This window comes from Tachysurus fulvidraco, chromosome 12 (assembly GCF_022655615.1).
Source record: "Tachysurus fulvidraco isolate hzauxx_2018 chromosome 12, HZAU_PFXX_2.0, whole genome shotgun sequence".
In the NCBI taxonomy this organism is placed as follows: Eukaryota; Metazoa; Chordata; class Actinopteri; order Siluriformes; family Bagridae; genus Tachysurus; species Tachysurus fulvidraco.
The window spans coordinates 25,806,242-25,822,761 of NC_062529.1; the positions used below are offsets into that span (position 1 = coordinate 25,806,242).

General features: G+C 45.2%; 1 protein-coding gene across 4 annotated transcripts; it reads right to left on the bottom strand.

Annotated features, from left to right (window-relative positions):
- Positions 1-9,349: 9,349 nt before the first annotated feature.
- Positions 9,350-12,255, bottom strand: LOC113637071 (tripartite motif-containing protein 16-like). 4 transcript variants are annotated; one of them, XM_047821905.1, is made up of 6 exons: positions 11,520-12,255; positions 11,253-11,348; positions 10,856-11,077; positions 10,512-10,671; positions 10,283-10,342; positions 9,350-10,051 (listed from the first exon to the last, which is right to left on the bottom strand). In XM_047821905.1, exons 1-6 carry the CDS (start codon positions 12,117-12,119, stop codon positions 9,492-9,494), a joined length of 1,698 nt encoding a protein of 565 aa, XP_047677861.1. In that variant the 5' UTR covers positions 12,120-12,255; the 3' UTR covers positions 9,350-9,491. The 4 variants fall into 4 exon arrangements, with proteins under 4 accessions (XP_047677861.1, XP_047677860.1, XP_047677859.1 ...); XM_047821904.1 differs by having other exon boundaries at positions 10,283-10,336; positions 10,856-11,089; XM_047821903.1 differs by having other exon boundaries at positions 10,856-11,089.
- Between the last annotated feature and the right edge of the window lie 4,265 nt (positions 12,256-16,520).

Below are 16,520 nucleotides of genomic sequence, written 5' to 3' on the forward strand. Positions count from 1 at the left end.
AATTCACGGAGGCATCCGAAGGACAACATCATCTCTGGATGTTGTGGGGCTGTCTTGGTTGACACACCTCTGCAACATCGCGTGGCGGCTGGGGACAGTGCCTCTAGACTGGCAGACTCGGGTGGTGGTCCCTCTGTTTAAGAAGGGGGACTGGAGGGTGTGTTCCAACTACAGGGGGATCACACTCCTCAGTCTCCCCGGAAAAGTCTATGCCAGGGTACTGGAGAGGAGAATTCGGCCGATAGTCGAACCTCTGATTCAGGAGGAACAATGCGGGTTTCGTCCCAGTCGTGGAACACTGGACCATCTCTATACCCTCGCCAGGTTGCTGGAGGGTGCATGGGAGTTTGCCCAACCTGTCCACATGTGTTTTGTGGATTTGGAGAAGGCATTCGACTGTGTCCCTTGTGGTGACCTGTGGGGGGTGCTCTGGGTGTATGTGGTCCGAGACCCTCTGCTAAGGGCTGTCTGGTCCCTATATGACCGGAGCAGGAGTTTGGTTCGCATAAACGGCAATAAGTCAGACTTGTTCCCAGTGTGGGGGGGGGGCACGGTGGCTTAGTGGGTAGCACGTTCGCCTCACATCTCCAGGGTCGGGGTTCGATTCCCGCCTCCGCCTTGTGTGTGTGGAGTTTGCATGTTCTCCCTGTGCCTCGGGGGTTTCCTCCGGGTACTCCGGTTTCCTCCCCCGATCCAAAGACATGCATTGTAGGTTGATTGGCATCTCTGGAAAATTGTCCGGAGTGTGTGAGTGAATGAGAGTGTGTGTGCCCTGCGATGGGTTGGCATTCCGTCCAGGGTGTATCCTGCCTTGATGCCCGATGACGCCTGAGATAGGCACAGGCTCCCCGTGACCCGAGGTAGTTCGGATAAGCGGTAGAAAATGAGTGAGATGCATGAGAGTGTTCCCAGTGCATGTTGGACTCCGACAGGGCTGCCCTTTGTCACCAGTCCTGTTCATTATTTATATGGACAGGATTTCTAGGCGCAGTCAGGGGCTGGAGGGAGTCCGTTTTGGGGACCACAGGATTTCATCTCTGCTTTTTGCAGATGATGTTGTCCTGTTGGCTTCTTCAAATCAGGACCTTCAGTGTGAACCGGGACGGTTTGCAGCCGAGTGTGAAGCGGCAGGGATGAGAATCAGCACCTCCAAGTCCGTGGCCATGGTTCTCAGCCGGAAAAGGGTGGCTTGTCCCCTTCAGGTTGGCGGAGAGCTCCTGCCTCAAGTGGAAGAGTTTAAGTATCTTGGGGTCTTGTTCACGAGTGAGGGAAGGATGGAGCGGGAGATCGACAGGCGGATCGGTGTATCTTCTACAGTGATGTGGTCGATATACCAGTCTGTTGTGGTGAAGAAAGAGCTGAGCCACAAGGCGAAGCTCTCTATTTACCAGTCGATCTACGGTCCTACCCTCACCTATGGTCATGAGCTTTGGGTCATGACTGAAAGGACAAGATCCCGGATACAGGCGGCCGAAATTAGTTTCCTCCGTAGGGTGGCTGGGCTCTCCCTTAGAGATAGGGTGAGGAGCTTGGTCACTCGGGCGGTGGCCCTGGGGAAGACCTAGGACACACTGGAGGGACTATGTCTCGCGGCTGGCCGGAAAAATGTTATGTATTGTCCCCACGTCAATAAGGGGGAATTGTAGTGGAAATTTTCACTTTAGAGATGTTCATAAGAATCTGTCCTTCTATGCTTCTGTATTTCCCATGGCTGGTACTTATTGTGACTAGAGATTGCAGTCTAACAGCTTCCAGCAGATCGTTCCCGTGGGACCGTGGTAGGTACAGATTAGCTTGGTCAGAAGATGAGCAGGCTTTTAAGCCAATTGTTGATGATGTTGCGGATTGCCCGCTGTTACTGGTGATTGTGTTATTGACTGCCGCAGAACTCTGGTCAGGGAGTTTGAGTCATCAGATAGAGTTTAACCATTTATTGCACAAGAATAACATTACACACAGGTCATGTGTGCGAGGTAGTTTCTAGGAATGAAATAAAGAAACAACTGCTTAACACATAATAACCATAACATGACATGTCTAGCACAAACATTAGCCAACTGGTATGACAGACACTGTACAGAAGCATTAGTTTTAACTCTCAATAAGTAACTGAGACAACATACTGCATAGTGCACTGAATTATTAAGAAACAGATGCTTAATACAATCAATAATAAACCATCACAGGAGTTACTGAACACCATTGTACAAATATTACTAATGGAAAGAAACTAGTAGCATGTTTAGCCTGAGCAGCCATACTAATGAGCAGCTATGCTAGTGGCTAACCCGGGTATATAACAGGTGCACCAACACAGTTCAAATACAGATTATATATATTTAACATCTTCTAGTCTTCTACAGAAGAACAGTGGAGCACACTTACAGCTTCACAAACTTTTTCCTGCGCTCTAACACGGCATCACCTGTAATGCATCGAGAGTACCACTGCGCCTTGACTGCACAATTTGTGCGCCGATGCCTACGCTCAGTGCGCCTATGTCTGAGAAGCCACGCTCGAGATGCTGCGCATGCGCGACTTGGGCCGAAAGGAAGAGAATTCACAACAGCCGGGTAATTATGGAGAATTCTCTACACATCATTGGGGTCACCCTCTAAAGACGGTAACTGAATCAGCCGGGCAACTGGTCTGAGATACACTTTGCCGTCAATGACAACTTCCGCAGTCCGCACACGTCCGTCGCTACTGGGCAATGTCTTCTGAACCTTTCCTATGGGCCACTGAGCTCTTGGGAGTTTTGGGATCCACTATTAGCACAACAGAGTCCACTTCCAAGTTTGATAAAGCTTTATGCCACTTCTGTCGAGTTTGAAGAGTTGGAAGGTAGTTTTTGGTGAAACATCCAGAATTGGTCAACAATATTCTGGCAGTGACGCCACCTCCGCCGCCCCATTTCTCCTGGGGCATAAGCCACTTGAGGAAGTGATGCATCCCGCCGCCCCATAAGGAGAAGGTTAGGTGTGACTGGGTCAATGTCAGCTACATCGGCAGAGGCATATCCTAGTGGTTTTGAATTGAGAATCCCTTCCACTTCCACTAGCACTGTGGACAAAACATCCTCGGTCACTGCTTGACCACCTACCACTCTTCACGGAGCGGACCTCCCGTTCCCATACGCCACCAAAATGTGGAGCACCTGGTGGCCACCAAAATGTAGAGCACTTGAACCTGAAGCTGATTTGGTAGTCTGCAAGGCGGTTCTGGAGTTCTGGCTCCATACTGGAAAAGGCTTAACGCAATTCTCGTTCTGCTCCACGGAAGTTGGTGCCACAGTCCAAACGGATCTCCTTTGGACGACCCCTCCTGGCTATGAATCTACGGAGTGCAAGAAGGAAGGCATCCACATCTAGTGCATTCAGGAGCTCAATGTGAACTGCCCTTGTCATGAGACATTTAAAGATAAGGCCCCAGCGCTTCTCATTACGCCTTCCTATCTTAGTCAGGTATGGGCCGAAGCAGTCCATTCCTGTTGAGTAAAATGGTGGACAGAGCAGTCGGAGGCGTTCTGGTGGCAGATCAGCCATTTGTTGGACCTTCGGTTGGGTTCTCCATCGCTGGCAGGCCAGACAGGTAAGCTGATGATGCTTGATTGCCTGACGTCCCTTAAGAATCCAATACTGTCTTCGTATCTCAGCAAAGACTCTCTCGGCACCTGAATGTAATAGCCGCTCATCAAAGTCTTTAATAAGGATCTTCAATGAGTCCAGCACAATGGGGTGAATTTGTTCCGGTTCTGAGTCGGCCAGCCTCCGTAGTCTCCCCCAACCCTGATCAGCTTGGTCAGTGAGTCCCACTCAGGAGCAAGTTTTACCAAACGACTGTGCCTGGGAATAGGTTTCTGGGCTTCCAAAGCTGCTACTTCTCCTGGAAATCTCTGAGCTTGGCATGATCTCAGAAGAAAAACTAGCAGCTTCCCTGCTAGTCATAGGTACATCACTGGATGTGGCCGGCCCCTGACAGGTCTGTTGTGTTGCCTTCAGCAGTTCCTGCCAGGTTCTGAATTGGGTTGCATCTGGGAGACTAGAGTTAGCATCAACAGTCATTATTGAGCAACAAGATGAGCCTTTCAGTTCAGACACCACTTTAGAAGGGGTGACTTCTGGTCTCTTAGGCCAGTGTACTGGGTCCTGCTTCAGAAATGGAGGGCCTTGGCTCCATCGACTGGGTTCTGACAGTTCTTGGAGAGTTTTTCCCCTTGTTATGTCATATTCTGGGTTATCCTGTGTATTAACATATCTCCATGACCTGTGGTCTGTTAGCTCCTGTATCTCTGAGACTCGTGTCCCCACAAACACCTTGTACCGGCAGGAGTCTGATTGGATCCATTCCAAGACAGTCATCGTGTCTGTCCATAAGATTGTCTGGCCGATGGAATTGTCAGCTCCTCCCTCACCACTTTGGCTAGTTGAGCCCCAGCTAAAGCAGCACAAAGCTCCAAGCTTGGAATGGACTGCTGCCTCTTAGGAGCAACTCGAGATCTGGCCATTATAAAGGAGACATGGATGTCACTGTCCAGGTTAACCACCAAATATGCCACTGCCCCGTAAGCCCTTTCTGAAGCATCACAGAACACATGGAGAGAACTGGGCTGCACCACTGATGCTAGGGATGCCGGTGAGTAGCAGCGAGGAATAGATACCTTACTGATATGTACGAGTTCACTCTCCCTGTTAGTCCAAGCGGTCCGAAGGTTTGGCGGTAGGTCTAGATCGTCCCAATCTCTCCTTTTAGCCCATAACTGCTGAATGATTACCTTTGCTCTGGTGGTAAATGGTAGGATAAATCCCAGTGGATCATACTGGGATGCCAGCACCTGATAGGCAGCTCTCATGGTCAGTGCTTTGTCATCAATAGGCCGATAATGGTAGCCGAGAGTATCACCTGTACAGTTCCACCTAAGGCCTAATGCAGGCTCCAGTGGTTCATTGTGGGTTTGCAACAACCACTGCTCTGTGGCAGAAGGCCGTGCTTCAGATGGAAGATGAGCGACCACTGCCAGATGACTGCTGGCCCACTGTCTGAGATCGAATCCTCCCTCTGCTAACATGCTGCGTAACTGATTCACCGCCTGCTTTGCCGTGGAGGCCGTAGGGAAGCCTGTCATGCAATTATCCACGTAGAAGCTTTGATGCACTATCTGTTGCAAACCTGGATATTTGGCTTCAGAATTGTATGCATGATGCTGCAGTGCAAAGATCGCACAGCATGGACTGCTCGTTGTGCCGAATGGAAGAACTTGCCATTCTTATATGTCTGGAGTGTTTTAACTTTGCAGGTCTCTCCAAATGAAACGGAGAAAGGGTCTATCTGTAGGCAGTAGACGGACCTGATGAAACATGCCTTTGATATCTGAACTCACTGCAACCGGATGTTGTCTGAACCTTAGAAGTACTCCTAACACTGATGGTCCAAGGGTGGGACCAGGTAGGAGCTGATCATTCAGGGACAGGCCATGATGTTTGAAGGAACAGTCGAACACCAATCGGAACTTATTGTTATGACACACCAGGTGATGAGGCAAGTGCCATGCCGGCTGTGTTCCTTCCCTCTGGTCAAGTTTAAATACGCACCCTGTGTCAATGAGTTTAGTTATCTCTTCTGAGTAGATTGAGGCCTTCTCAGGATCCTTACGGTGTCTCCTTTCTATACTTCTCAGATTTGCAAGCACGAAGTGCATAGACCCTTCAGGATTTGATGCACCCGCTTTCCATAGAAGAGGGGTGGCATAACGTTGTACTCCATCCACCATGACTTGCTGAGTTTGGGACTCCAGCAGCTGCATTGCCTCCTTGTCCTGCCTAGAACGGACAACCAGTTTCTCATTGTGGAATGGCAGCACATCCAGCTGCCACAATCTTTCCACATTCCTGTAGAGGAGATCATCTGGGTGTGTAGTAGAGGTGAAGAAACACTGCTGAACTGGTGCATGGTCTGTGATATACATTTCTGCTTCCTGGAGAGCCCAACCAATAGCTGTTCAAATGGCTACTGCTCCCCCTTTGGTACCTTGGCGAACAGATGCTTTGGCAGTGATGAGATGAACTTGGTCTGAACCTATGAGCACCAATGGACGGACCTTGTGAAAAGGCTGTAGAGGGACCCCTCTTAAATGTGCATACTTCCTCTGGAGTATCTGTACTGGGTATGACTGTTCCACTAGATCGAAACTGTGAATGCTCCCAACACCTTATATCGTTTCTCTGGGTTACCTCTTGGAGAGATTTCAAAGGTCATTCTAGAGCCACTAAGGTAAGTGGTATCTGGTCGTACAGTGCGAAGGGCTAGAGTCTCGTGTTCACCATGCAGCTGAAGCTGCTGGACAGCAGTGGGTAGTATCATGGTGCACTGTGCTCCATCATCCAATATGGCATAAGTCTCCATCGTCTTTGATTTGTGGTGCAGCAGCACTGGAACTACTTTCAAAAGCACTCTGCCTGACGAAATAGAGGGTAAGAGGTAAGCATGGCTCTCAGAGGTGACTGACGATGTATTGGTTGGGTGACTTTGAGCCACACCATGAAGTACCTGGAGGTGTATCCCGCCACAGTCACTGCAGGGCTTCTTTAGATTGCAAGCCTCAGGTGTGTGTGAACGAACGCATCTCCAGCATCGCTTGCCATCTGAAATCCACTTACAAAGGTAACCTGACTGCTCTTTAATACTGCTGCATCGAGTGATGTAGTGCTCTCTGCTACCACAGAAAAGGCAGTTGACCCTGGGTGTGGCCCTTTTACGTAGTACCTGTGGAATGGAAGAGGCTTTGGCCTCCGGGGATGTTGCACCATGATACAAGGCTGTACTCTGGCCTTTATGTTTTGCTCCACTCTTCTCCTTAGTGCTTACAGATCTCTCGTACTGATAGCATTGTACTAACTTACTAGAGAGTCTTTGTTGTTGGGCCTTGACTTGAAGCCATCCCGCAAAGTCCTGTAGGTTGTACGGATTTATGCTAGGGGAGTTGAGCTTTCCTTGGAGCTGGAAGTACTCTATGAAGCCATCTCTTAAGAACTTGGGCAGCTTACTAAGCAGACGATCCACATGTGAGCAGCAGTTTAGCTCCATGCCTCTAGGACCCTCCAATGACAACAGCATACTCACTAAGAGGTGGACACGAAGCGCGAAACCCTGAAAGCTACCTGCATCACTTGGTTTCACCTCTGGTGCTGTAAGGATTGCTGCAATCTCACTTTGTGCCAACTGATGGGGCTGGCTGTCTTGCAGTTGGAGAGCCTGCATAGCTGCTGAATAGGGATACGGATGATGGTGACAGGATTGGCCAATCATCTGGGCTTCAGGTAGTTTGAGATGTTCAAGCAAAATGTGGTACTTATATTTCTCTTCCAGCTCTGCATAAGGTTCCAGGATGTTCTCAAGTGCTAGTTTGAGGTTAGCAAACTCCTTCTCACTGTCGTTAACAAAGTCTGGAATCTTTGGCTGGGGCGCAGCATGCAAAGGCGGTGAGGCATCAAATATCCTGGATGCTTCGGAGTCTGGTTGAAAGGTTGTATGCAAGGGGTTGCTAAGACTGGAGCTGTGGCATGCCCTTGTAAAGAGAGTTCAGCTGGTGAATGAACGTAAGGCACGTTGAGGGTCTGAAAGGCTGGCATTGGAGCCTGTAATGGTTGCTGCACTTGGCGCTGAAAACCACCTCCAGAAACATCCTGCAGCTCGGTACACATTAACGGTACAGTCCCTTGTCCTTTAGCATGCTGCTGTTCAGGCCAAAGAGAATGCAGACTGCCTGACGAAACTGGTGTATATCTGGGGAATGTGCAGGCTGGCTGTATAGGTACAAAGTCAGGATTTGAGTCCTCCACCATGGGCTTTCTGGCCCCTACTGGGGTGGCACAAGCATTTTGGTTGGCATGCAGCTCACTGTGTGGTGATTGTGGGAGAGAAGAATGCCTTGATGATAAGGGCGAGCATAGTGACATTTCTGGAGGTGATTAGGTAGGTGACATGGCAAGATTTACACCTTGATCCTCCTCACCTTCTTCCCTCAGAAACGATGTGATATGCTCCATCAGTTCATTCCGCCTTCTCCGTCGTTGTTCGTAGTGCTTAAGCTGTCTCTGCAGCACAGCCATGTCAGCGACCTCATCCCTTTCCTTATCAGACATAGACTTAAGTAATTCCCTCAGAGAACTCATCGACATTGAATCTGCAGGGCTTGGATGCTCATCCTTGGATGCTCACATGTTGGCATTTGACTACTAGTGCTCACTGCTGCTGCAGCTCCTCGCTGATCCTCAGACGCATCTACTGCAGGCTGTGAGGAACTGCCCCGTCGGTGGCTACAGACAATAAGATAATCCTCAAGATGCTTGGGTGTGTGGCGCTGCCTGGAGGGCCTATTTAGTGCTTCAGCATGAGAGACCAAGGCTGCTTGCTCCTCTGATGACATCACTGCGGTATTCAATTAATCCGGCTCGAAGGACCATTTGTTGCGGATTGGCCGCTGTTACTGGTGATTGTGTTATTGACTGCCGCAGGACTCTGGTCAGGGAGTTTGAGTCATCAGATAGAGTTTAACCATTTATTGCACAAGAATAACATTACACACAGGGTCATGTGTGCGAGGTAGTTTCTAGGAATGAAATAAAGAAACAACCATAACATGACATGTCTAGCACAAACATTAGCCAACTGGTACAACAGACACCGTACAGAAGCATTAGTCTTAACTTTCAATAAGTAACTGAGACAACATACTGCATAGTGCACTGAATTATTAAGAAACAGATGCTTAATACAATCAATAATAAACCATCACAGTAGTTACTGAACACCATTGTACAAATATTACTGATGGAAAGAAACTAGTAGCATGTTTAGCCATACTAATGAGCAGCTATGCTAGTGGCTAACCAGGGTATATAACAGGTGCACCAACACAGTTCAAATACAGATTATATATATTTAACATCTTCTAGACATCTTTAACAATCTCAACGACTACAGAGGAACAGTGGAGCACACTTACAGCTTCACAAACTTTTTCCTGCACTCTAACACGGTATCACCTGTAATGCATCGAGAGTACCACAGCGCCTCGACTGCGCAATTTGTGCGCCGATGCCTGCGCTCAGTGCGCCTATGTCTGAGAAGCCACGCTCGAGATGCTGCGCATACGCGACTTGTGCCGAAAAGGAGAGAATTCACAACAGATGATGTTTTCCTTTTACATGACTTCTTTGTTTAAATTCTGTCTATAAAATCCTGATTTTATCCTGAATGTTAAGCAGAAAATTGTTAAAGATATAAGATAATAAAGGTCTTTTACACACAGTAGGTTGTTTCCACCAGCAAGCAGCACAAAAAGACAGAGCAGTTTGAGTAAAGTTTATTATTTCTGAGGAGACATTGAACATTTTTATATCAACTATAATAAACCCATCCTAATAGTGCATACAGTTAAATTAAGTTTCTGCACACAAAATGTCCAGTGTAGCTCAGGGACAAATTAAATCTCACACCTTTTTATAAACACTTTTACTAACTTTGTATTTTAGATCACAAAACCTCACAGATGATTTATTACTAAATATACTGACTCCAGCGTATAGAGGCTGAGTGAATGTGGTGTGGACTCTGTGGAGGAGCCTCATGGTGTCAGAGACGCTGTAGAAGGACAGAGTTCCTGCACTGTGATCCACATACACTCCTATTCTGGAGGGTGATGGACCCCGGAGCTTAGTCTCAATGCTGTTGTGATAGAAAGAGACAGAGGAACAAAAACACCACAGACTCCAAGACTGACTGTTGTGTCCAAACAAACACTCCTCAACTCGTCCTTTCCTGCTGATCCCTTTATATGACACTGATATGTACACATAACCACTCTTCTCCACCTCCCAGTAACAGCGTCCACACACACTCTCCTTACACAACACCTGAGTGTAGAAGTTAAATCTCTCTGGATGATCAGAGTATAGCAGTTCTGTCTCACTCCGTCTCACCAGTCTGTTCTTCTCAGACAGAATGAGTTCAGGATGTGCTGTGTTTGGATCCAGAGTCAGATAACAGAAATCTACAGTAATAAAATGTCCACATGTTAGATGTTAATCACAGGATTTATAATAAGTGTGTAAGACACCTGTCTGTGTTTCTATTCTCCTAATGCAGCTCTATAAACATGGATCAGGTTAAGATCAACAATACAAACATTTTAACACTGTGTGTCTCTGTGTGTGTGTGTGTGTGTGTGTGTGTGTGTGTGTGTGTGTGTGTGTGTGTGTGTGTGTGTGTGTGTAAAACCTACACTGCAGAAAATATTTTCTGCTCTTTGGTTCTGAAGGTAAAATCCTCTGAACTGCTGCAGCTTTGGAGACACAGAGACAAAATGGAGACAAAAAAATGACGTCATTTACAAGACTGATGCTAATACTGTGTGATTTTCTGCAGTCTTGTTCCTGCTAACTTCTTATTTCTGTTAGATGAATTTTATGTCTCTTTTTACTGTGATACAGAAACAATGTTTGTTTGTTCACCTTCTGATCTGATTTTGTTGAATTCCTCCTCACAGATTTGTTCGACTCGTTCTTTCAGATCTGAGAGAGATTTCCTCACTCCATCAAATGAGAGACGTTGATTGACAGTGAAGCTGGGTGAGTCGTCACATCCAGGAGAAACACAGAGAGACGGGAAACTCTACAGAGAGGAAACACATCATAGAGATGGAGAAAAGTGGACAAGAGGAACGAATGAATCTCAGACTGAATCAGAACAAAGACACACTCGTGATCTCAGACAGGAACATTTCTTGTTGCTGTAATGAGCTTTTAGGAGGAAACTTTGTGAGGAACAGCGCCCTCTGCAGATCAGACACTGTTACCTGGAGGAAGTGGAGGTCATCGTGTGTGTGTGAAAGCTGCTCCATCTCAGTGACTCTCCTCTTAAGATCAGCAATCTCCTGCTCCAGTTGATTCAGGAGTTGTTCAGCTCGACTCACTTCAGCTTCCTCCTGAGCTCTGATCAGCTCCGTCACCTCTGAGCACTTTTTCTCCATGGAGCTGATCATCTCAGTAAAGATTCTCTCACTGTCATCTACTGCTGCCTGTGAACGTATCTGTAAGGACACACACACACACACACACACACACACACACACACACACACACACACACACACACACACACACACACACACAGATACGTTTAAAGATCAACTCTTTATCTCACAGTGACTCTATAATGTGTGTGTTTATGTGAATCTCTCAGTTTCCTCCTCACCTTAATAATGTCCACAATCTGTTTCAGCTCCTGCACCTTCTTCTGCTTCTCCTGGATCCTCTGCTGGGATTTTATCTGATCCTCCTTTAACTCAATCTGAGATCAAATACAATATATTTAATTAATAGAAATAAAACTAAAATACAAAGAATTGTAGCTGTAATTATATAAGAAACTACAATCACACTCATTAGCCTAAAAAAATTAGATTAGAAATAGAATTTGTAGAAATGAACTTAAAAAACAATAATAATATCCAGTTCTCACCTGTTTTTTAGTTCTTTCTGCTTTAGCTGAAACTGTATCATGACCTTTGTGTTCTTCCATCGTACACAAGTAACAGATGAGGCTTTGGTCAGTACGACAGTAGATCTCCATCAGTCTGTTATGTTCAGAGCAGATCTTCTCTTGGAGCTCTGCACAGGCTTCAACTAACTTGTGCTTCTTAAAGGAAGGAGACTGAAAGTGAGGTTTAAGATGATCTTCACAATAGGAGGCTAAACAAACCAGACAGGACTTGGCGGCTTTGTGTTTTCTCCCTGTGCAGGAATCACACTCCGCATCTCCACGTACAGTGTAACAGTGAGCAGGAGAAACAGCTTGGAGTTCAGTCTTCTTCAGTTTCTCCACCACTTCAGCCAGCATGTTGTTCCTGCGTAGAACAGGCCTTGGAGTGAAAGTCTCTCTACACTGAGGACACCTGTAGATGCCATTCACATCCTCCTGATCCCAGTGAGCATTAATACACACCTTACAGAAACTGTGACCACAGGAAGTAGTCACTGGATCATTCAGGAGATCCAGACACATAGAACAGCTGAAGTTATCCACAGAAAAATGATCTACTGAAATACTGGCCTCTGCCATTTTCCTGCGATGAGAGAGAGTCAGTGAGTGTGTGTGTGTGTGTGTGTGTGTGTGTGTGTGTGTGTGTGTGTGTGTGTGTGTGTGTGTGTGTGTGTGCCTGTGCGTGTGTGTGTGTGTCGCTCGTTCGGTCGCTCGTTCGGTCGCTCGTTCGGTCGCTCGTTCGGTCGCTCGTTCGGTCGCTCGTTCGGTCGCTCGTTCGGTCGCTCGTTCGGTCGCTCGTTCGGTCGCTCGTTCGGTCGCTCGTTCGGTTTCGTTTTTTAAGTTTTGTGTTATAGTGTAACAGAGAGATAATCTGCGGCTTTACAGAGAAACTTTACAGAGCTCAGGCTTTTTTTTAATGTAAAGGAATAAAGTAAATCATCACATTATATTTATAATATTCAGACACTTTTTACTCAGTACATTACATCTCGTCTCGTATAGAATACAATCCACGAGCTTCTGCTCCTTCACATCATTTTATTCTTCTGACTTCAGTAACAAAACATACACACGTGACTCTGGATGTCATTGTATCAGATGACCACTAGATGTCCTCATAACCTTATATATAAGTATAACATACAATATGTTACATCCCCCTTAAATATATTCCATTATACTGATGCATAGAATGTCTTTAAAACACAACATTTGAGTTTCATCAACCAAATTATTTAGCATAACTACAAAATTATTCAACACATTTTTTCAAATGCATTTATACTCAACTTATTACACACCCAACAATGCACATACATTTTATTAACTCAGTCTTTGTATTTTTCAGGTATTTTTTTTACAATTCCTCCAGATCTTGTATGGTAAGCTTGCTCTTTCTCTACACTTTCATTACGATTTCTTTCATTTGTAATGTCCTTACTGTCAAGTGCATTGTTTTGTGATGCATCAACTGACTGCTGACTATCAGTATCCATGTCAACGCTTTTTTTCAAATGTTGAACAGTGTGTTTCTTTTGTTTTTCTTAAATGTCTGCGATTTCGTCTGAACAGCTTTCCATGAGGATAATCTAGGTCTAGGTCTATGAAACGTACATCCAACAGAAAAATATGGAGCAAAATAAATATTTTTAATGTAACAAATATTCTGAAAAAATATATAGAAAATAAAAAAATAATACGAGTTTATTCGGTACCATTCAGGTCAGGTTCCAGACCTGCTCCATTATGCTTGTTGTCTCATAGATCAATAACTAGCTGAGTCGCGTCTTTACTACTCTTGCACTGGATTTCTAATCCATATCAAAAGAATCACATCACTTCATATCCAAAGAATTTCCATGGGGATTAATAAAGTTCTGTCTTGTCTTGTCTCTTGTCTATTCTTGTTGTGTGTTGTCTTCTTGTGTCTTGTCTTGTTGTGTCTTCTTGTGTGTTGTCTTCTTGTGTCTTGTCTTCTTGTCTGTTGTGTCTTGTCAGAATCAGAATCAGATTTATTGACCAAGTGTGTTGACACCCCTAGTAAAAAAAACAAACAAACAAACAAAAAAACAGCATTGCTGGTCCAGCATAAGGTATGTTTTGCATGTTTGGACCAGCTTGGGATGGTGGCATGCTGGTCAGAATTAGGTGCTGGTTGCTGGTGTGCTGGCCGACCAGCCGTGGATGCTGGTGTGCTGGCTGAACAGCCTGGGATACCTGTGTGCTGGCCGAACAGCCTGGGATACCTGTGTGCTGGCCGACCTGCCTGGGATACCTGTGTGCTGGCTGACCAGCCTGGGATACCTGTGTGCTGGCCGACCAGCCTGGGATACCTGTGTGCTGGCCGACCTGCCTGGGATACCTGTGTGCTGGCTGACCAGCCTGGGATACCTGTGTGCTGGCCGACCAGCCTGGGATACCCGTGTGCTGGCCGACCAGCCTGGGATACCCGTGTGCTGGCCGACCAGCCTGGGATACCCGTGTGCTGGCCGACCAGCCTGGGATACCTGTGTGCTGGCCGACCAGCCTGGGATACCTGTGTGCTGGCCGAACAGCCTGGGATACCTGTGTGCTGGCCGACCAGCCTGGGATACCTGTGTGCTGGCCGACCAGCCTGGGATACCTGTGTGCTGGCCGACCAGCCTGGGATACCTGTGTGCTGGCCGACCAGCCTGGGATTCCTGTGTGCTGGCTGAACAGCATATTTTGTGTTTTGGATGCTAGAATAATCCCAGCAAGACCACAACAAAACCCATTTGTTACATCTCACATTTCCTAGTGCATATTCATAGTTAAATAAAGACCAAGACAATTTTCTAGAGAATTGGAATTTACTTTTTAATAAAGAAAAACATTCTGGATATCATTTACATGGCTTTCTTATATATAATATATGTAAATGTAAATGATAGGAATATCCAGAATGTTTTTCTTTGTGTAAGTGTGAGTGTGTGTGTGTGTGTGTGTGTGTGTGTGTGTGTGTGTGTGTGTGTGTGTGTGTGTGTAAGTGTGAGTGTGTGTATGTAAGTTACACACACACACTCACACTCATGCACACACACACTCACACTTATCACACACACACACTTAGGGGTGAAGACACTTATTGTTATAGATAGTTTTCTTATTATTAGCATGCAACGTTTCGTGACAGCGCCACCTAGTGGCCACGAGATTTTCGCTTATAACTACTGCAAACTTGAGTGTAAAATCATGAAGGAGGTGTTGTTAGACTCCTTGAGGCATGATGAGTCAAACGATACCAAATGGTTTTCGGACGGCCATTTTGTGTGTCGGCCATTTTGAAATTTCACGTTAAGTTCGGTATTTTACTAACGCAATGCCATATAGCTACGAAACTTGGTATGGTTCATCAGCAACATGTTCTGAGCGCATCTGATCGGCTTGACCCCGGTATCACTGCTTGCAGCGGGAGTGTAGGTTCTGTGGGGTAAAAGAAGACCTAGAACAATTGTTTTTAAGATGCCCGAGATTAAAAGGTCTTTTTAAGCTACGCTAGAGCTGGTTTCAAAAATCGGATGAAGAATTCTCAGAGAAGGTTTTTATAGGAGGAGTAAGATACCGCTTCTCGAACTATCTGATGGGCACAGCTAAACTAGCCATGTGGATAACATGAAAAAACAAGGCATTACAATACCTACAGTAGATCCAGAGCTTCTCTGCAAGCAGCTAGTAGCAGCTAGGTTAAAAATCAAATTTGCCTAATACAAGCTGACCAGTAATACAATGGGTTTTTATGAAACATGGTGTGTGAATGAGGTTTTATGTACGGTTCATGAGAACCAACTTGTTTTTAACCTCTGATTTTTCTTTAACCTTTTAGCGGTCGCTTAAGGATATACTTTTTTTTTAAACTAGTAAAATGTCTGCAGCTTTTTTATTTTTACCTTTTGCCTATTTATTTATTTATTTATTTATTTATTTTTATTTCTAAATAATTTTTCAATGATATCCTAGTGTAAGAAATAAAAATGCGTGTAGTGTAAAAATAAGATGATGATGTTGAAGATCTTAATAAAGAACAAGAAGTTTATTCCAGCATAGCAGTGACAAAATACATGGTCTACTTTGTGTTCGTCGGAGTCGACACAAACGCAGTACGTCGGACAAAACCACAGTACGTCGGGTTTTTTTAATTATATTTTAAAACAGTCTTCTTAGCCACAGCACTTTTGGACTTAAAACGTTAGTTTAACACAGTCATTCTTTGCATTAAAGCCTAACCGTTTACTTAACCACAGTACATGGACTTAAGTAAGTTTAAGTAAGTTTAAAACACTGTTACAGTCTGTCAGACAACACCACACTACCTTGGGTTATTGCTTTAAACTCTACAGAGCCACGGTGCGTCGGGCTCTTTACTGTTTCAGTTACTTTAGAAACACTTTTAGCTATAATTCAACAGCCACACTGCTTCGGGCTGATTCAGTTACTTTAGAATCTTAACAGAATTATAACAAACACACAACAAGTTTTAGTTACTTTAGAAACCTATCAGCTTAAGCACTTTGCTTCAGTTACTTTAGAAACAACCATTCACATGTCACCACAGTGTGTCGGGTTAATTCAGTTCGGTTAGAATCTTAAACAGAAATGTACAGAATAGGCTTAACAATAATAACTCCTCCTGCTTATGATCAGTAAACTATACTCTATGTTCGATTCTACACTAAAACATTTCTTTTCTAGGTTTTTGAAACGAAGGGGTTCCCTGAATAAAAAAAACAGCGTAAAAGAAGAAAATACCGCTTTTCTTACCTTTCCCCGTTTTTTTTTTTTGGAATCCATCGCTGGGTGGCTCGCCAATGTAAGAAATAAAAAATGTGTTGTGTAAAAATAAGACGATGATGTTTTCCTAGATCTTAATAAAGAACAAGAAGTTTATTCCAGCATAGCAGTGATAAAATACATGGCGTACTTTGGGTTCGTCAGAGTCGGTAAGAACCCGGAGCAAATTCT